General features: G+C 44.6%; 2 protein-coding genes across 7 annotated transcripts in view; one reads left to right on the forward strand and one right to left on the reverse strand.

Moving 5' to 3' along the window:
- LOC139538689 (synaptotagmin-like protein 5) overlaps nucleotides 1-5,741 on the forward strand; it is a 76,521-nt gene extending 70,780 nt beyond the window's left edge. For 2 of the 3 annotated variants that reach the window (XM_071341045.1, XM_071341043.1), the window contains exons 10-17: nucleotides 559-627; nucleotides 1,186-1,364; nucleotides 1,934-2,036; nucleotides 2,357-2,518; nucleotides 2,617-2,725; nucleotides 2,846-2,981; nucleotides 3,348-3,556; nucleotides 3,694-5,741. In XM_071341045.1, coding sequence (XP_071197146.1) covers nucleotides 559-627; nucleotides 1,186-1,364; nucleotides 1,934-2,036; nucleotides 2,357-2,518; nucleotides 2,617-2,725; nucleotides 2,846-2,981; nucleotides 3,348-3,556; nucleotides 3,694-3,836 — 1,110 coding nt within the window. In that variant the 3' untranslated portion in view covers nucleotides 3,837-5,741. The remainder of the gene's footprint in view (nucleotides 1-558; nucleotides 628-1,185; nucleotides 1,365-1,933; nucleotides 2,037-2,356; nucleotides 2,519-2,616; nucleotides 2,726-2,845; nucleotides 2,982-3,347; nucleotides 3,557-3,693) is intronic. The other variant, XM_071341044.1, reaches the window with a different exon arrangement.
- A 246-nt stretch (nucleotides 5,742-5,987) lies between these two features.
- The window catches only part of LOC139538690 (sushi-repeat-containing protein SRPX-like), a 28,980-nt gene continuing 13,718 nt past the window's right edge, over nucleotides 5,988-21,249 (reverse strand). For all 4 annotated transcript variants that reach the window (XM_071341046.1, XM_071341047.1, XM_071341048.1 and 1 more), the window contains 6 exons: nucleotides 19,731-19,857; nucleotides 16,138-16,256; nucleotides 15,661-15,840; nucleotides 8,154-8,287; nucleotides 7,095-7,216; nucleotides 5,988-6,974 (listed from right to left, as the gene is read on the reverse strand). In XM_071341046.1, the coding sequence (XP_071197147.1) occupies nucleotides 6,794-6,974; nucleotides 7,095-7,216; nucleotides 8,154-8,287; nucleotides 15,661-15,840; nucleotides 16,138-16,256; nucleotides 19,731-19,857 (863 nt within the window). In that variant the 3' untranslated portion in view covers nucleotides 5,988-6,793. The remainder of the gene's footprint in view (nucleotides 6,975-7,094; nucleotides 7,217-8,153; nucleotides 8,288-15,660; nucleotides 15,841-16,137; nucleotides 16,257-19,730; nucleotides 19,858-21,249) is intronic.

The raw sequence follows: 21,249 nt of genomic DNA on the forward strand, positions 1-21,249 counted from the left end.
GTCACTGTAGTCCCTGGTTGAAATCCAGGCTGCATCACTTCTGGCCGTGATTGTGAGTCCCATAGGGCGGTGCACAATTGGCCCAGTATTGTCCGGGGTAGGCTGTCATTGTGAATAAGAATATGTTCTTAACTGACTTGCCTAGTTAAATAAAGAAATCATAACTGAGGCCCAAAAGGCTGCTTCTCATTGTATCCACTGCTCTACCTGGACCTGTTCCTTTGGTCCAAGCACCTGTGTGTAGTTGCCTTTGATATTTACTGGTGCTGTCAGCCTGCTTTGTCCGTCCCTGTTTATTCATGTTTTCCCCGGAGGAGATCAAATCCGTTCCTACTTCATCTGATAAACACCATGGCAACCCTGCTAGATTCTGTTTTGTGTCACAGCATCTGGTGATGGGTTGTCTGGGGTTTCTGCTCTTGTACTTAGGGTCTTTCCTCTTGTCTCTGTCTTATTTACACTTTCACATGTATCACCTCTCTTCCCTCCTCTCTCCCTCCTTTCTCCGTCTCCTCCTCTCACTGCTGGCTCTGGGTCTATTCTTCCTCTGGCTGCTAGTCTTCTACTCCTGGCTCAGAGAGAAAATGGGGCTACCTCAGTCTCCCTGGCGACTCGGACGCAGAGACTGTGAGTCCTTGCCTTCTTTGTGTGTGCATGCTTGCATGTGTGCGCCCCACTTATTGTTAATATATTTTCACCAAGCTGTGCCGCTCTGCGCCAATCGCTGCCACTCATACGGGCTCATTCTATGACATAAATTAGATCATCATTAGGATATTACATTCACCTGCCAGATACATCTCACATCAAATGACGCAATCTGTCCATTCTGCATTTTTACCTTCAGAAAGACTAAAAGCTATCCACGCCTACATCTGTCTTACTCTCTCCTCCTTTTCCCTCTACTTCTTTTTAAAATGTCCCCCTGCTCTGACTGTCCTCTTCTCTCGCCCTCATCTGTTCTGATTCTCTACTCCAATCCTCTACTTCTCTTTTCTCCATTATGTTATTTTCCTCTCCCATCTCCCCCCTCCTCTATTACACTATTTTACTCATTTTGCTATCTCGTACCCCTCACTTGCTCTCTCACTACCCATCTCCTCTATTTTCTCTCTCTATCCTCTCTATTCTATCTACCCTTTCTCCCCTTCTCTTGCCCCCTCTCCCCCTCTCTTCTCCTCACAGAGCAGTCTGAACAGTATGATGAGTATGTACAGTGAGACCGGTGACTATGGCAACGCCAACGTGAGTGGGGAGCTGCTGTTGAACATCAGCTACAGCTATAAGACAGGCGCTCTTAACGTCCTGGTGAAGGAGTGTCGCAACCTGGCCACTGGGGATGAGAGGAAGCAACGCACAGACGCGTAAGGGCACACACACACTGAAGAACCTACACTCTAAGAAGAAAAGGTGCTATCTAGAACCAAAAAGGGTTCTTCGGCTGTCCCTACAGGAGAACCTTTTAAAGAACCAATTTTGGTTCCAGGTAGAACCCTTTTGGTTCCTAGTAGAACCATTTTGGGTTCCATGTAGATCCCTTTCCACAGATGGTTCCACATAGAACCAAATAGAGTTCTACCTGGAGCCAAAAAGGGTCTTACATGGTACCAAAAAGGGTTCTCCTATAGGGACAGCCACAGAACCCTTTTGGAATCCTTTTTTTCTAAGATTGTATGCTTACACAAACACACACACACTAAATTATCACATGTTCACACTTAAAAAGAACACACACCTCTAACAGCACAGTCACTGACCATCAGCTCAACTAGAACCAATCCATGACTGAAGTGTGAACTCATCATGACCCACAATGACTGTGACAGTCATAGTATGATAGAGTAACCTTAGTGAAGCCCTGGGGTGATCATATGGATCCCTGCATACATGTCCTCCTCTGGAGTGTGGCTTAATGACTATCTTCCATTGGCAGCTATGTGAAGGCTTACCTTCTCCCAGACAAGTCTCGCCAGAGCAAGAGGAAGACCAGCATCAAGACCAACACAATCAACCCTGTGTTCAATGAGAACCTTAGGGTAAGGGAGTGTTTGTGTGCACGTATGAAAATGTGTATAGCTTGGGAGACAGTAAAATGTAATGAGTTTGTTTTTGTGGTCATGAGAATGTGTATCTTTGCCTGAAGAAAGAGTGTGTGTCAATACTAGTGTCAGGCAGCAGGTGTTCATATTTAAAGAAATTAAGCTTTCATTAACCTGCACCACCATAGCTAGTGTTTCAGCCTTCATCAAGGCCCTGGTGTGTGTGTTTTATTCCTGTATGAGCATCGGCAGGAAAGTAGTTTTGGTACTCAGTCCTACTCTCCATCCGTCTCTCTCACCTGTGCTGTGCTGTGTAGTATGTGATCAGCCACTCCCAGTTGGAGACACGGACATTGCAGCTGTCTGTGTGGCACCACGACCGCTTCGGTCACAACAGCTTCCTTGGGGAGGTGGAGCTGACCTTTGACTCCTGGGAGTTTGACACTAACATGGAGGAGTGGTACTCTCTGCAACCCAAGGTATCCTGTGTTTAGATGGACAATAGCGTACATGTGTGGATTTATACTGTATGTAAGTGGTAAATGCTGTAAGTATAGTATGTTTGTTCTATGTGCAGCTGGACAGTAGAATGGACTCCACGCTCCAGTATAAAGGGGAGCTAACCGTCGTTCTTAAGTACATCCCTGCAGAGAAGAACCTCATGCTACCCCTGGACCAGGTCCAAGGTACTCCACAATTACCCCCTCTTTTTTTATCTGCCCCCAGCCCAGCACTAACGCACCTGATTCAACTAATTGACTAAAGATGTTGATAAACGGAACCCTTTCGTCCTCTCCTCCTCTCAGTGAAGAAAGGCTTTCTAAAAGGAAAGAAGACCAGCATCAAGCTGCCCAAAGGAGGAATGGTGGAGCTGCTGGTCAAGGAGGCCAAGAACCTGACCGCTGTCAAGTCTGGAGGCACCTCGGACCCCTTTGTGAAAGGGTGAGACGGGTGCACCCATTTAGTTTCATGTAGAGACCCATTTATTTCAATCAGCCTACATTTCTAGGACCTACTATCTACCTTCTTCCTATTCAACGGGTCTCGAGTGGCGCAGCAGTCTAAGGCACTGCATCTCAGTGCTAGAGGTGTCACTACAGACCCTGGTTAGATTCCAGGCTGTATCACAACCAGCTGTGATTGGGAGTCCCATAGGGCGACGCACAATTGGCCCAGCGTCGTCCAGGTTTGGCCGGGTAGGTCGTCATTGTAAATAAGATTTTTTTCTTAACTGACTTGCCTAGTTAAATAAAGGTTAAATATTCCTCTGACAGTTTTGTATTTCTTGTTTCCTCCCGATCTGTTCAGGTACCTGCTCCCTGACAACAGTAAGTCCACCAAGCACAAGACGGCGGTGTTGCGTCGCACGGTCAACCCCCAGTGGAACCACACCTTTACCTACTGTGGCCTGCAGGCTGGAGACCTGAACAACGTGTGTCTGGAGCTCACAGTCTGGGACAAGGAGGCTCTGGCCAGCAACGTCTTCCTGGGGGGAGTCCGACTCAACGGAGGGACAGGTCTGTCTGTCTTTTCAATTATTTTCTCTTTCTCCTCTCAGAGATTTAGGGTGATTTGTAGCATATTCTGTCAGCATAACACTGTAGGGATATGGAGTGTATACAACAGATAGTGATGATCTGTTGTCTCCCTCCAGAACAGAGCTATGGGAACCAGGTGGACTGGATGGACTCATACGGAGAGGAACAGCGGCTATGGCAACGCATGATTGACAACCCGGAGGTCCCCCAGGAGTGTACACTGATGCTGAGGTCCAGCATGTGCAAGCACAACACATGAGATGGAGGGAGGGAGAAAGAGAAGGAGAGAGGCAGTTGGAAGGACAGAGGGAAACAGAGAAAGGTGTCAGAGGGGAGAAAAAGTGGAAGTTAAGAAAGAGGGAAATAAAATGAACAAAAGAAAGAAAAGGACAGTGGTTGAGAGTGCTCCATGGCCTTGCTCTATCCCCGCAATAAAGAGCTGATGACATCACCCCACTTCCTGAACTTTGAACCCTAACCACTGAGCCACCCTGATCCTGCACTGGGGTTCATGGCCCTCTACCTGGTTAAGTGGACAACCAGTCATGCCTTACACACACATGGCCATACCCTGCCCTCCAAAGCATCCAGCCAAGACCAAGCACTGCTACTACTACTACAACAACATCTACTACTAATACCGCTGTACATTATGACATATATGTAACATAATGAACAAGCACGTGCCATTGTATGATCTGATCTGACTCCTGGTTTCCACTATGCACATACATTATGGGTGTGTGGGGGAACCTGTACTTGTCTCTGTAGTTTACTTACAACACTCTCCTCTCCCTGTGATGAGACCACGAGTTAGAAGTTGTCCTTATTCACAGATCTAGGATCAGATTGCCTTGACCTGCTCCTAACTATAACCATTAGGGGGAAGTTAACATATCTGACCCTGTATCAGTGGTTCAGGATAGCCTCTACCTACTCTCATAAGGTAACTACTCCAAAGGCATATTGGGTTTGTAGCATTGCTGAGGAGATTTAAACATTCCAATAGAATACTGTACAATGACAATTAGGGTATGTTCAAGACTGCGATGTTTCATGCAATAATTGTATTATGCAACATTCTGAACTGATAATCACCCGTTTCAAATTGTTGCACAATTGCATTGTAACTGATCCTGAACACACCAATAGTTTTACTGTTGTCTTGATAAAGCACATATTAAGAGTAGAACAGCACAAATAATACTCACTTCATCAACAGACGTTTTTGGACCTAACTTTGTGTGGAAACAGATTAAGGCGGAAATCTAACCAGAGATCTATCAGCACCAAATTGCTGATCAAAATGTATTGTGTCAAATGTGTAATAGAGAGTCAGGGCAGTTCTATCTGCAACACTGGAAACATTTTGCCCCAGGAGCCTTGAGGAGATGGGAGGAGGATTGCATGTTCCACAATGAGTCAGTGTCCAGTCCACCCTCTGTCTGTGACTCATTGAATAGAGCACATCCGTCAGAGTGTCTGTCCCTGTAACTCAGGCCACTGTGACCCGTCTGTCCTTGCAACCTCCCTGGATGAGTAATAACACTTCTAGTATCCCCCCGTAAAGGGTTCCGGTGTCTTGGCATGCATCCCAAATGGTAACCTTTTCCCTTTAAAGTGCACTTGTAGAGCACTATAAAGGGAATGGGCCAGTAATCAAAGGTCGCTGGTCTGAACCGCCGAGGCGACTAGGTGAAAAATCTGTCGATGTCCCCTTGAGCAAGGCACTTAACCCTAATTGCTCCTGTAAGTTACTCTGGATAAGAGCGTCTGCTAAATGAATGGAAATGGAATAGGGTACCATTTGACTGCAGACTACGTCTCTGTATACAGTCATATCCTACTGTGGTGCCATTCTTTCTGTGGAATGACAAGTCTGCACATTCGCCATTGTCTGAGTTTCTGTTATGCTCAACAACCATTGAAAAGTGCATAATAATAATGATACTATTAAAATGGCATTTACTGTATAGATGAGTTGTGCCCTGCTGCTACTGAAGAAACACTAGACGTGTCTAACAGCATGTTACGGTCTCTGGTTTAATGTCCTCTCATTTCAAAACTAGATTGATTTGACTTTGGAATGTGACTGAATCCATCTCTTCTTTTGGTTGCAATGTGTTATCAGAATATTTTTAAGTAATAAACCACACATATCAGACCGCAGATCAGATCTCTATCTATGTTTAGAACAGACTTTCTGTGCAGAATGTAACTGCGCGTCTGACAGGGTCAGTGTGTGTGCACGTGTGTGTATTTGCGTTCACACAGCACCCATCTCTCCTGAGGGTAAAAGTATAAAACTTTTTATGTCGTTACAAAAGACAAACTACATTACAAAAGACAAACTAGACTGTCGTAAAACATAGTTCTGGTTCTAACTGTAATGACAGAAGGACGAGGTCACTCTTTTTAAGAGGGCTATTTAATCATGGTTGTGTGAAATCAAACGGAACGAACAGCAGTGTACTGATGGACCAGCATCACTGCCTGTTACATCACACACACACATTCCCGAGTGCTTATTATTAATGTCCTAAATAAAACACTGCTATCAGAATTGAGAAACATAAATATAAAACAGCTAAAGGATTTTTCCAGTTTCATATCTAAAAAAAAGAAAATAGTTATTATACAAAACATCATAATAATAGTAAAATGTGTCCAAGCTTTAAAAAAAACAAAAAAAAACAAGACTGACGAGTACAAGAATCAATATGATTGTGATGACCCACTCCGCCCAGGACCTCTAACTGCTGTAGGATGCAGTGATGAAAGAGAGTTATATTTCCATTCTAATTAGCCTGGTCCCAATGCTCCACAGCTACAAACTCCAATCAGACATTCAGATACTAATGTTTCCTACTTAGTAGTGACTATTGAACACCCTGTCTCCTTACAATTAGAAAGGCACTTCAACTGAAAGTCATCACATTGGTGGGAAATAGAGGGTTCAATGACTTATTGAGGGATACGTTAACTAGCGGTGGTCTACTATGGGGAACTGGAGGATGGGAGTCGGGTTCAGGAAGTAATATTGAGCAACGGTAGGGTTTAATTATTGATTTGGAGGGATATTGTGGGGGTGAGAAGGACTGTCCATAGGGTGAAGGAAATAGGGGGCGTTGAGGAGTACAATTGGGAATAGTGGGCTTTTTTGGGGAGATGGTGTTGGGGTGGGGGTGTTAGTGAGGGGTGTCGTTGAGGTGTGTACTACTGGCAGGTGTGGCCTGCCTCCTGCTGCAGCACCATCTCATCCATGCGTCCCTGCCAGGTGTCAATGGTGGTGAAGATCTGGGCTGATGTGATGGGGTACGTGTAGCGCTCCTTGTCCATCCCCTGCTTGTCAATCATCACCATGTTGAAGTTATTATGGGAGATCTGGAGCAGTAACCTAGGCAACATACATCAACACTTCCATCAGGTCAAGGCTGAACACACAATGGTGGGTCTGAAGAATGAGTTATAGGTTTGTTATGAATGATGATGACGGTGTGTGTATGTGTGTGTGTACCTGAGTTGTAGAGCCAGCCCTGGGGGGATGAGTCTGTGGCTGATACGGCCGATCTGTGCCGGGTAAATCCCGACCAGCTCAATCACCGTCACATGCCTGAGATCCAGACCACACTGGGCATGCTGGAATACACCCACATTTATATTATAACCACACCAAAAACACACAAATAGCATTGTACACACAAGCACAGAACATGAAAATGCACTCGCATACAAATTCAAGTAATGTCAACAAATGTCACAGAATCCATCACCTGGCCTGTTAAAGGCCCAGTGCAGTCAAAAATGTGATTATCCCGTGTTTTATATATATTTCCACACTATGAAGTTGGAATAATACTGTGAAATTGTGAAAATGCCCTTTTAGTATAAGAGGTGTTTGAAAAAACTGCCTGAAATTTCAGCCTATTTTGGTGAGATGGAGTTTTGGTGACATCACCAGGCAGTAAATTAGTTAATAGACCAATAAGAAAGAGAGTTCCAAACCTCTCGCTAACAGCCAGTTTTACCCTCCCCACTCAGACCACTCCCAGACAGTCCTAGTACTATTCTTGCTTTAATAATTGCTCTTTGCTCTTTTAGACCATCTTAATTGAAAACAATCACAGTAAGGTACTTAATTGTTTCCCATAAAGGATTTGATAATGAGATGAAAATGGCTGCATTGGACCTTTAAAGGCGAGGTTTTAATGACTCACAGCGTATGACAAGAGTCACCTCTTTCCTGACACTTTAAAAGGTCAGGCTTTTTAAAGGCTGCTCCCTTTTAATATCTTTTGACAGGCAGAAAATCATCCAAACCCAGAATAGCCTGAATTTACAGAGCACACCGGCATTGTTTATGCTCCGCGGTGACATTTTCTGTTTACCAGGAACCGAGGAACTACACACCCCATCAGCAGAACCACAGACAATTTGACCTACTCCCCCACTCGGTCTCTCTCTTTCCTCACTCTCTCCCTCCCTCCCTTCATCCATCCCTCTCCCTCCATCCATCCATCTCTATCCCTCCCTCCCTCATCCCTCCATCCCTCCTCCCTCATCCCTCATCCCTCACCTGCAGATTAGTCATTTGGAACCTGTAGTAATGATTGGCAGCTGTGGGAGCAGAAATGATGAGGAGGCGTCGTTTCTCATAGAACTGGTCCAGCAGACCTGAGGCTGTACGCACCCCCACGTTGATGTTCATAGCTGTGACATAACATGTTATGACATAATAAAACACTACATCATTGCAACATATCACATCATCATATTCTATGAAAGCAAATGATGTAACTTGATTTGCAATTGCCCCAAAAATCTCAAAATGATGTTAATTTCATTGCTCTGTTTTACTTGTCTTTGCTGGTCTTGTTGTTATAAAGTTTGCTAGCAATAGTAGTGAGTGACTTGTTCCTTCCACAGCGTATATCAGAAGTGCTATATGGAGCGTCACTGTATTTTATAATACGATAGCAGTATAATACTGTCTCTTCTATTAGACAATAATCCACTTAAGTATGTGTCACAGACAGTGCTGGTCGATGTCAGAGCAGGCGGTATTGATCTGCTGGGCCTCTGATCGATCGACAGCCCATCCTGGCCGAGGGAGACATCCCCGTTTCCACCTCCAGCGAACCCCTCAGCACCCCTGATCACAACTTCAATGCTGCTAAACACACAGCACGGTGGATGTGTAATGTACAGTTGAAGTCAAAGGTTTACATACACTTATGTTGGAGTCATTAAAACTAGTTTTTCAACCACTCCACAAATGTCTTGTTAACAAACTATAGTTTTGGCAAGTGGGTTAGGACATCTACTTTGTGCATGACACAAGTAATTTTTCCAACAATTGTTTACAGACAGATTGTCTGTAAACAATCCACTTATAATTCACTCTATCACAATTCCAGTGGGTCAGAAGTTTACATACACTAAGTTGACTGTGCCTTTAAACAGCTTGGAAAATTCCAGAAAAATACAGTGGGCTCCAAAATTACTGGCACCCCTGACTGGCAATGCACAAACAATACTTAAAAAAATATGAACAATATGATTATAGAGATAAACTCAAAATACCAACATGTGAGAAATACTGTACTTTATTAATGTTCCAATGGAACCCACCAAAATCAGATCATTATTTAATACAAAATACATTTCACCAAAATCAAGGTTTCATAATTATTGGCACTCCTCATTTAGTACTTAGTGCAACCATCTCTGGCAAGGATAACAGCATGGAGTCTTTTCCTGTAATGTTTGACAAGGTTAAGGAACACATTTGAAGGGATTTTGGACCATTCCTCTATGCAGATCCTTTCAAGATCCTTTACATTCTTGGGTTTGCACTTATCAACTGCCCTCTTCAACTCAGCCCACAGGTTTTCGATTGGATTGAGGTCCGGCGACTGAGATGGCCATAGCAGAACATTGATTTTGTTGTCACAGAACCATTTCTGTGTGGATCTTGAGGTATGTTTTGGGTCATTGTCTTGTTGGAAAGTCCACATACGGTCAAGTCCCAGCCTTCTGGCAGAGGCAACCAGATTGTCAGCTAAAATTGCCTGGTACTTGGTGGAATTCATTATGCCATCAATCTTAACCAGTGCCTCTGGACCTCTGGAATTAAAACAGCCCAAAACATCACTGACACACCACCATATTTCACCGTGAGTATGAGGTGCCTCTCCTTGTATGCATCTCTGTTTCGACGCCAAACATGCCGATGTGACCAAAACGATGTGACTGATCTGACCAAAACGTAGAATTTTGGTCTCATCTGACCAGAGCACCTTCTTCCAATCATAATTTAAATGACGTTTGGCAAACTCCAAGCGCTTGCGTCTGTGTCTTGGGGTCATTAAGGGCTTTCTTCTGGCAACCCTTCCAAAGAGCCTGTGGTTGTGGAGGTGGCATCTGATGGTGCTTTTTTAAACCTGGTGACCCCAAGACGCCACCAAGGCCTGCAATTCTTTCACAGTGATTCTGGGGCTTTTGTTGCTTCTCTCACGATCCTCCTCCCTATCCTGGGGGGCAAAATGTATTTGCGTCCTCTACCCGTGAGGTTTTCAATTGTTCCATATTGTCACGTTCCTGACCTGTTTTCTGTTAGTTTTGTATGTGTTAGTTGGTCAGGACGTGAGTTTGGGTGGGCAGTCTATGTTTTCTGTTTCTATGTTGGTTTAAAGGGTGACCTAATATGGCTCTCAATTAGAGGCAGGTGTTTTTCAGTTCCTCTGATTGAGAGTCATATTAAGGTAGGTGTTTTCACACTGTTTGTTTGTGGGTGGTTGTCTTCCGTGTCTGTGTCTGTGCACCACACGGGACTGTTTTCGGTTTGTTAGTTTTATGTAGTCTGTTCCTGTTCATGCGTTCTTCACGTTATATGTAAGTTCGTGTTCAGGTCTGTCTGCATCGTTTATTTGTTTTGTTAGTTTATTCAAGTATAGTTTGTTTTTCGTCGTGTTCTAATAAATCATTATGTATTCACAACCCGCTGCGCCTTGGTCGAATCACTACTCCTCCTCTTCGTATGAAGAGAGAGAGGAACACCGTTACAGAACCACCCACCAAATAACCAGAACCAAGCAGCGGTGTAACGGGAGGAAGGGACAACGCAAGAAGGAGGAATGGACATGGGAGGATGTTTTGGACGGTAAAGGTTGCTACACATGGGAGGAGATCCTGGCTGGAAGGGATCGCCTCCCATGGGAACAGCTGGAGGCACTGAGGAGAGCAGAGGCAACCGGAGAAGGGAACCGGCGTTATGAGGGGACGCGTCTAGCACGGAAGCCCGAAAAGCCCGTGAGTACTACCCAAAAATGTATTGGGGGGGGATAAGAGGTAGTGGGCCAAGGGCAGGTAGGAGACCTGCGCCCACTTCCCAGGCTAACCGTGGAGAGCGGGAGTACGGGCAGACACCGTGTTACGCAGTAGAGCGCACGGTGTCTCCTGTACGTGTGCATAGCCCGGTGCGGGTTATTCCACCTCCCCGCACTGGTAGGGCTAGATTGGGCATTGAGCCAGGTGTCATGAGGCCGGCTCAACGCGTCTGGTCTCCAGTGCGTCTCCTCGGGCCGGCATACATGGCACCTGCCTTACGCATGGTTTCCCCGGTTCACCTACATAGCCCGGTGCGGGTTATTCCACCTCCCCGCACTGGTCGGGCGACCGGGAGCATTCAACCAGGTAAGGTTGGGCAGGCTCAATGCTCAAGAGAGCCAGTACGCCTGCACGTCCGGTATTTCCGGCGCCACCTCCCCGCCCCAGTCCAGTACCAACAGTGCCTACACCACGCACCAGGCTTCCAGTGCGTTTCCAGAGCCCTGTTCCTCCTCCACGCACTCTCCCTATGGTGCGTGTATCCAGTTCGGTGCCTCCAGTTCCGGCACCACGCACTAAGCCACCTGTGCGTCTCCTGAGTCCGGTACACACTGTTACTTCTCCCCGTACTAGTCCTGATGTGCGTGCACTCAGCCCGGTGCCACCAGTGCCGGTACCACGCACCAGGCACAGAGTACGCTTTGAGAGTCCAGTGTACCCTGTCCCTGCTCCTCGCACTAGCATGAAGGTGCGTGTCCTTAGCCCGGTGCCTCCAGTTCCGGCACCACGCACCAGGTCTACAGTGCGCCTTATCCGGCCAGAGCCATCCGTCTCCCCAGCGCCATCTGAGCCATCCGTCTCCCCAGCGCCATCTGAGCCATCCGTCTCCCCAGCGCCATCTGAGCCATCCGTCTCCCCAGCGCCATCTGAGCCATCCGTCTCCCCAGCGCCGTCTGAGCCATCCGTCTCCCCAGCGCCGTCTGAGCCATCCGTCTCCCCAGTGCCGTCTGAGCCATCCGTCTGCCCAGTGCCGTCTGAGCCATCCGTCTGTCCCGAGCCATTAGAGCCGCCCGTCTGTCCCGAGCCGTCAGAGGCGATAGTCAGTCAGGAGCCGCTAGAGCCATTCGTCAGACAGGATCTGCCAGAGCCGCCAACCAGACAGGATCTGCCAGAGCCGCCAACCAGACAGGATCTGCCAGAGCCGCCAACCAGACAGGATCTGCCAGAGCCGCCAACCAGACAGGATCTGCCAGAGCCGCCAACCAGACAGGATCTGCCAGAGCCGCCAGCCAGACAGGATCTGCCAGAGCCGCCAGCCAGACAGGATCTGCCAGAGCCGCCAGCCAGACAGGATCTGCCAGAGCCGCCAGCCAGACAGGATCTGCCAGAGCCGCCAGCGAGCCATGAGCGTCCAGAGCCGTCAGCCTGCCATGAGCGTCCAGAGCCGTCAGCCTGCCATGAGCGTCCAGAGCCGTCAGCCTGCCATGAGCGTCCAGAGCCGTCAGCCTGCCATGAGCGTCCAGAGCCGTCAGCCTGCCATGAGCGTCCAGAGCCGTCAGCCTGCCATGAGCGTCCAGAGCTGTCAGCCTGCCATGAGCGTCCAGAGCCGTCAGCCTGCCATGAGCGTCCAGAGCCGTCAGCCAGCCATGAGCGTCCAGAGCCGTCAGCCAGCCATGAGCGTCCAGAGCCGTCAGCCAGTCATGAGCTGCCGCTCAGCCCAGAGCGGACATTAATCCAGAACTGCCCCTCAGTCCAGAGCTGTCTCTCTGTCCGGAGCTGCCTTTCAGTCCGGAGTTGCCCCTCTATCCTGAGCTACCTCTCTGTCCTGTGCTATATCTCTGTCCTGAACTACCTTATCCCGGTGCTGCCCCTTGTCTCGATGTTACCCAGGAAATTCAGTGGGTGGAATAGGAGGGTGGTCAGTCGTAGGGGGAAACGGAAGCTGGGATTGACTATGGTGGGGTGGGGACCTCGCCCAGAGCCTGAGCCACCACCGTGGTCAGATGCCCACCCAGACCCTCCCCTAAACTTTGTGCTGGTGCGCCCGGAGTTCGCACCTTAAGGGGGGGGTTATGTCACGTTCCTGACCTGTTTTCTGTTAGTTTTGTATGTGTTAGTTGGTCAGGACGTGAGTTTGGGTGGGCAGTCTATGTTTTCTTTTTCTATGTTGGTTTAAAGGGTGACCTAATATGGCTCTCAATTAGAGGCAGGTGTTTTTCAGTTCCTCTGATTGAGAGTCATATTAAGGTAGGTGTTTTCACACTGTTTGTTTGTGGGTGGTTGTCTTCCGTGTCTGTGTCTGTGCACCACACGGGACTGTTTTCGGTTTGTTAGTTTTATGTAGTCTGTTCCTGTTCATGCGTTCTTCACGTTATATGTAAGTTCGTGTTCAGGTCTGTCTGCATCGTTTATTTGTTTTGTTAGTTTATTCAAGTATAGTTTGTTTTTCGTCGTGTTCTAATAAATCATTATGTATTCACAACCCGCTGCGCCTTGGTCGAATCACTACTCCTCCTCTTCGTATGAAGAGAGAGAGGAACACCGTTACACATATCTTTTGAATGTTTTAATAATTGCCCTGACAGTGCTCAGTGGTATATTCAATCATTTGTGGATCTTCTTGTAGCCATTACCAGATTTATGAAGGTCTACGACCATCTGTGTCTTTTGAACTGCCAGGTCTTTTGTTTTCTTCATGGTGTTGGATGACAAAGGGATATAAGTGGAATTTAATTCCTGGTTTAATTTTGGTAGATGTTATTTACAATAATATTTAAGGGTTCCATTAATTGTGAAACCTTGATTTGGAAGATTGATTTTTAATTAAATCAATAAATTATTTTGTTGGGTTACATTGAAACATTAATAAAGTACAGTATTTTTCACATGTTGGTATTTTGAGTTTGTCTCTATAAATATATTGTTTATATTTGTTTCAGTATTGTTTGTGCATTGCCAGTCAGTGGTGCCAGTAATTTTGGAGCCCACTGTATGTCATGGCTTTAGAAGCTTCTGTTAGGCTAATTTACATCATTTGAGTCAATTGGAGGTATACCTGTGGATGTATTTCAAGGCCTACCTTCAAACTCAGTGCCTCTTTGCATAACATCATGGGAAAATCTAAAGAAATCAGCCAAGACCTCATAAAAAAAATTGTAGACCTCCACAAGTCTGGTTCATCCTTGGGAGCAATTTCCAAACGCCTGAAGGTACCACGTTCATCTGTACAAACAATAGTACGCAAGTATAAACACCATGGGACCATGCAGCCGTCATACCGCTCAGGAAGGAGACACGTTCTGTCTCCTAGAGATGAACGTACTTTGGTGCGAAAAGTGCAAATCAATTCCAGAACAACAACAAAGGACATTGTGAAGATGCTGGAGGAAACAGGTACAAAAGTATCTATATCCACAGTAAAACGAGTCCTATATCGACTTAACCTGAAAGGCTGCTCAGCAAGGAAGAAGCCGCTGCTCCAAAACCGCCATAGAAAAGCCAGAGTACAGTTTGCAACTGCACATGGGGACAAAGATCGTACTTTTGGACAAATGTCATGTTGTGGGGGTGCTTTGCTGCAGGAGGAACTGGTGCACTTCACAAAATAGATGACATCATGAGGGAGGAAAATTATGTGGATATATTGAAGCAACATCTCAAGGCATCAGTCAGGAAGTTAAAGCTTGGTTGCAAATGGGTCTTCCAAATGGACAATGACCACAAGCATACTTCCAAAGTTGTGGCAAAATGGCTTAAGGACAACAAAGTCAAGGTATTGGAGTGGCCATGACAAAGCCCTGACCTCAATCCTATAGAACATTTGTGGGCAGAACTGAAAAAGTGTGTGTGAGCAACGAGGCCTACAAACCTGATTCAGTTACACCAGCTCTGTCAGGAGGAATGGGCCAAAATTCACCCAACTTATTGTGGGAAGCTTGTGGAAGGCTAACCGAAACGTTTGACCCAAGTTAAACAATTCAATGGCAATGATACCAAATACTAATTGAGTGTATGTAAACTTCTGACCCACTGGGAATGTGATGAAAGAAATAAAACCTGAAATAAATCATTCTCTCTACTATTATTCTGACATGTCACATTTTTAAAATAAAGTGGTGATCCTAACTGACCTAAAACAGGGAATTCGTACTAGGATTAAATGTCAGGAATTGTGAAAAACTGAGTTTAAATGTATTTGGCTAAGGTGTATGTAAACTTCCGACTTCAACTGTATGTGTGTGTGGTTTATAGTGACGGGGGAAAAAAATCAATAGTTACATATCGGGATATTATTTTTGACGATGTATCGTATCATTTTGAAAATATCACAATATCATTTTTGTGCTGGTTTGATATGCCTGCATGTTCTCATTCTTTCTTTTTAAATAGGGAGTCAATTTGTTTTTCAGAACTTTTATTTCCATGTCTGATCAAAACTCATTTTCTCATGGCTCTCTCTTGTCCCTCTGCAGTAGACATATGGTGAGCAATATGTTTGGAACATCGAATCGCAATAAAATCACAGTATTGAATCGCAATACATATAGATTCGTGATAATCGCAATACATATTGTATCGACACCTAAGTATCGTGATGATATTATATCGGGAGGTCCCTAGCAATTCCCAGCCCTATTGGTTTATGTGAAGTGTAAAGTACTGTATGTGTGTCTGTGAGGTGTGCTTATGTGATGTGAACAGTATGTGTGTATGTGTGTGAGTATACATACATGTGTGTGTGCACAGATATGTACCTGCACAGTTGGTTTCCGTGCCTGACCAGGTGAGTCCATACTGGCACACCCTGGCAGCACTGCCCTGGAGTTCGTACCCTCCTGTACATTTGAAATCACAGGTGGCTCCGTAGTTATCTCCGTCACTGTCACACTTCATATAGCCGTTCTCTGGAGGGGTGATGGGGCTGCAGCGACGCACTGGTGCCACAAAACAGATTCAGACACACACTCTAAGGCTGTGTTCACGCATCCCAATTCTGATTGTTTTTCGCTAATTTTGTATTTTGACCAATCATTTCACCTCTGAAAAAGGTCTGATGTGAAAAGATCTGACGTGATAGGTCAAAAGACCAATTAGTGGAATATAAAAATTGTCTGATTGTGTAAAAGCAGCCTAAGAGGCATAAATGTGTAAGTGTTCTGTGATTGTTCCTTCAAATGTTGTCAGAACATTGCTGTCTGACTAGAAACACTGTAAAAATGTTGGGGGATCACCTCGTACTCTGACTGAGAAGCGGCAACTGCCCTTGTTCCCAGCGCGGTCATAGACGGTGTAGGACATCTTATGGAGCCCCTCAGGGAAGTGTCCAGGAGGCTTCCCTTTCAGGATCACACTGTAAACACAGCCTCAGTCAAATACTACACTGTGTCAATAGTACTGAAGCCTAACTAAAGACTTACCCTACTACTACTGCTACCATGACTACTACTATTACTGCTACTACTGCCACTAGACTTGGGCGGTATCCAGATGGTCATACCTTCATTCCAACCTTGTGCTATACCGTGATATTCGGTAATGCCAGCACTGAACACAAGGGGAGCTGTTTTCTAAACCCACAGCCTCTGTAATCCTAAGGTTAGCCATGCTAACAAGTACATGTAAAATCTCATAGAGAATGCAAACTAAATGCTAACAAGTTTTTCGCAAATATTTTATACAGCCTCTGATCTAAGCTCATAAAGTTATACAAGTAACTCAAAAAGCTACTTACAGTTTGCTGCACGCACAAAACAAATATTAGACAGCAAGGCTCTTGATCCAGGAGGGGGTTCTCTACTGTTACTAAGCTAAGCTTGATTTTTGGAACAAGCTAACCACTTAGCTAGATAGCGAACTAGCTACTAAATTAGCAAACCAAATACACAACTGTAGAACATTTAGCACATTTTAGACAGTATAATTAATAGCTATAAAATATCTAGCTGGCAAACATTTAGTTGTGAATTCCATACTGTAACTAGACGTGTGCTGCACAACAGTGAGTGACTCACAAGTCTCTTGTTGTTGTGTGCTTGTAAACAAACACCACGTGACTGGGGACTACCGGTAAGAAAAAATGTGACAGGTAAAATAAAGAACTACAAATATTAAAATGTATACAAAAACTTCAAATAAATAGTTTAAACGGTATTGAAAAAACATCCTGTGGCTATTTCCAAATATCCCGGTATACGGTATATACACGGTAGAGGTTGACCGATTAATCTGCATGGCTGATTAATTTGTGCCAATTTCAAGTTTATAACAAATCGGTAATCTGCATTTTTATATGCCGATTATGGCCGATTACATTGCAATCCACGAGGAGACTGCGTGGCAGGCTGACCACATGTTACGCAAGTGCAGCAAGGAGCCAAGGTAAGTATCTAGCTAGTGTAGCAGTGTGATGTTGTTCCCCTAGATTATGCACCAAGTTGCACATAAGGACCAATTCAAATAGGCCAGGTCAAGAGGGGATGTTAATAATAATAATTCAGTGTGTTTTTTAAATTTAATTACAGCTGAATAGCTAATGTAGGTTTTGGTGTACAAACACTTTTTCATATCAATATTGTACATACACGTGATTGTAAAAGTTTTGTATATTTTGGTTTGGCCCATCGCGGGTTATCTGTATTTCCGTACCCCCTTATTGTTCTCTTTTGCCTGACCTTCGGCATAGCAAGGTATGTTGTCCTTGGCTCCAAAATTGTTTAATATAAAACCGTGGTAAATGTTACACAATGTGCTGTTATGCAACCATAAGTTCGTTACAATGTGGACAATATAAAGATTTATGTTAACAAGTTTCACAAAGCTCGCTAACTAGGGTACCTATTGTAACTTGTGAGTACTTGGGACGGTGTTTGAGTGAGTTTCTATGTTCTCGCGCAGGTGCCTGAGAGCTGTGACTGCGCCAAGGGTTAAAATATTGTGTGTTGTCTCTTTGTGTACAGGTATGTCTTTTATTTTGTCAGAATTATGTTCTATATCATTTTACTTGTATTGTATGGTGTGCTGTTGTGCACTGAATGTGTGCACGCAGCACCTGTTATTTATTTTTGGAGCTCTCTTTTGCCTGACCTTCGGCATAGCAAGGTGCCTGAGAGCTGTGACTGCGCCAAGGGCCAAAATATTGTGTGTTGTCTCTTCGTGTGCAGGGCAAATAAAAATAATCCAACCAGCAGACCTCCAGTTGTGGCAGTGTCCTAATTAAAGTACACAACGCAGAACAAACCACGCTACACTAGCATTAAACGTATCTTATAAAAAACAATCAATCTTAACCTAATCACTAGTTAATTACACATGGTTGATGATATTACTAGTTTAACTAGCTTGTCCTGCGTTGCATATAATCAATGCGGTGCCTGTTAATTTATCATCAAATCACAGCCTACTTTGCCAAACGGGTGATGATTTAACAAAAGTGCATTCGCGAAAAAGCAAAATCGTAGCACCAATGTACCTAACCATAAACATCAATGACTTTCTTAAAACCAATACACAAGTATATATTTTTAAACCTGCATATTGAGTTTAAATTTTTTTTTTTTAGCAGGCAATATTAACTAGGGAAATTGTGTCACTTCTCTTGCGTTCAGTGTAAGCAGAGTCAGGGTATATGCAGCAGTTTGGGCCGCCTGGCTCGTTACGAACTGTGTGAAGACCATTTCTTCCTAACAAAGACCGTAATTAATTTGCCAGAATTGTACATAATTATGACATAACATTGAAGGTTGTGCAATGTAACAGCAATATTTAGACTTAGAGTTGCCACCCGTTCGATAAAATACGTAACGGTTCCGTATTTCACTGATAAACGTTTTGTTTTCGAAATGATAGTTTCCGGATTTGACCATATTAATGACCTAAGGCTCATATTTCTATGTGTTTATTATATTATAATTAAGTCTATGATTTGATATTTGATAGAGCAGTCTGACTGCGCAGTGGTAGGCAGCAGCAGGCTCGTAAGCATTCATTCAAACAGCACTTTCCTGCGTTTGCCAGCAGCACTTCGCAATGCTTGAAGCACAGCGCTGTTTTTGGTCCCGTGTGGCTCAGTTGGTAGAGCATGGCGCTTGCAACGCCAGGGTTGTGGGTTCATTCCCCACGGGGGGACCAGGATGAATATGTATGAACTTTCTAATTTGTAAGTCGCTCTGGATAAGAGCGTCTGCTAAATGACTTAAATGTAAATGTAAATGTTTATGACTTCAAGCCTATCAACTCCCGAGATTAGGCTGGCAATACTATAGTGCCTATAAGAACATCCAATAGTCAAAGGTATATAAAATACAAATGGTATAGAGAGAAATAGTCCTATACATTCCTATAATAACTACAACCTAAAACTTCTTAACTGGGAATATTGAAGACTCATGTTAAAATAAACCACCAGCTTTCATATGTTCTCATGTTCTGAGCAAGGAACTTAAACGTTAGCTTTTTTTTTTACATGGCACCTACTTTCTTCTCCAACACTGTGTTTTTGCATTATTTAAACCAAATTAAACATGTTTCATTATTTATTTGAGACTAAATTGATTTTATTTATGTATTATATTGAATGAAAATAAAAGTGTTCATTCAGTATTGTTGTAATTGTCATTATTACAAATATATATATATATATTTTTTTTTTAATCGTCCGATTAATCGGTATCGGCTTTTTTGGTCCTCCAATAATCGGTATCGGCGTTGAAAAATCATAATCGGTCGACCTCTAATACATGGTATACAGCCCAAGCCTAACTACCACTACAGGTTATAAATGAAGGTTCAGTGGAGTTAGGGGTTAAGGATCAGGGGGCAGACTGACTCAGTGAGGATGCCATCGGCCGTGTCCTTGCCCTCCGGTGTATCCCAGGTCACCCTGGCAGTGAGCTTGCCAGGCTCTGCCGTCTTGTCCTTCAGGTTAGGACACTTTATTACTGGGGCATCCACATCTACCAGAGAAGGAGAGAGGAGAGGGGGGAAAGAGTGGTTAAAAAGGTCAGCAGATGTGGAGGGAAGAGAAACAGGAAGAGAGAGAAAAAATGTGCTTTTCCCTGTTCTGTCATGTTATGTTGTGTTATGTTATGTCCTGTCTGTGTAATTGGGGTGATTTTAGACTAGAGAAGCTCCTGTGATGGAGTGCTGTTTCACTGAGTCGTGGCTGAAAGACGACATTGATAACAGCTGGCTGGGTTTTCCGTGCATCGGCAAGATAGAACAGTTGCCTTTGGTAAGACAAGTGGTGGCGGTCTGTGTCTATTTGTCAATAACAGCTGGTGCACAAAATCTAATATTAATGAAGTCTCAAGGTTTTGCTCACCTGAGGTAGAGTATCTCATGATAAAACGTAGACAACACTATTTACCAAGGGAGTTTTCAACTATATTTTTTGTAGCTCTCTATTTACCACCACAAATCGATGCTGGCATTAAGACCGCACTCAACGACCCGTATAAGGCCATATCAAACAAGAAAATGCTCATCCAGAGGCGGCACTCTCAGTGGCCGGGAACTTTAAAGTAGGGAAACTTAAATCCGTTTTACCTAATTTCTACCAGCATGTTACATGTGCAACCAGAGGGAATAAACTCTAGACCACCTTTACTCCACACAGAGACGCATACAAAGCTCACCCTCCATTTGGAAAATCTGACCATAACTCTATCCTCCTGATTCCTGCTTACAAATCAAATATAACCGTATTTGTCACATGCGCCGAATACAACAGGTGTAGTAGACCTTACAGTGAAAAGATAACTTACAAGCTCTTAACCAACAACGCAGTTTTAAGAAAAATAAGTCTTAAGTAAAAAATTCAAACAACAATTCATTATAGAGCAGCAGTAAAATAACAGTAGCGAGGCTATATACGGGGGGTAGCGGTACAGAGTCAATGTGCGGGGGCACCGGTTAGTCAAGATCATTGAGCAGGTTGGGAGTCCAATCCCTGTAACTTTTGCAGAATATCAGTCTGTCCCCGATGTTTTTCCTGGAGAGAAGTGGCTTCTTTGCTGCCCTTCTTGACACCAGGCCATCCTCCAAAACTCTTTGCCTCACTGTGCGTGCAGATGCACTCACACCTGCCTGCTGCCATTCCTGAGCAAGCTCTGTGCTGGTGGTGCCCCGATCCCGCAGCTGAATCAACTTTAGGAGACGGTTCTGGCGCTTGCTGGACTTTCTTGGGCGCCCTGAAGCCTTCTTCACAACAATTGAACCGCTCTCCTTGAAGTTCTTGATGATCCGATAAATGGTTGATTTAGGTGCAATCTTACTGGCAGCAATATCCTTGCCTGTGAAGCTCTTTTTGTGCAAAGCAAAGATGACGGAACGTGTTTCCTTGCAGG

Source organism: Salvelinus alpinus, chromosome 14 (assembly GCF_045679555.1).
Source record: "Salvelinus alpinus chromosome 14, SLU_Salpinus.1, whole genome shotgun sequence".
Classification (NCBI taxonomy): Eukaryota; Metazoa; Chordata; class Actinopteri; order Salmoniformes; family Salmonidae; genus Salvelinus; species Salvelinus alpinus.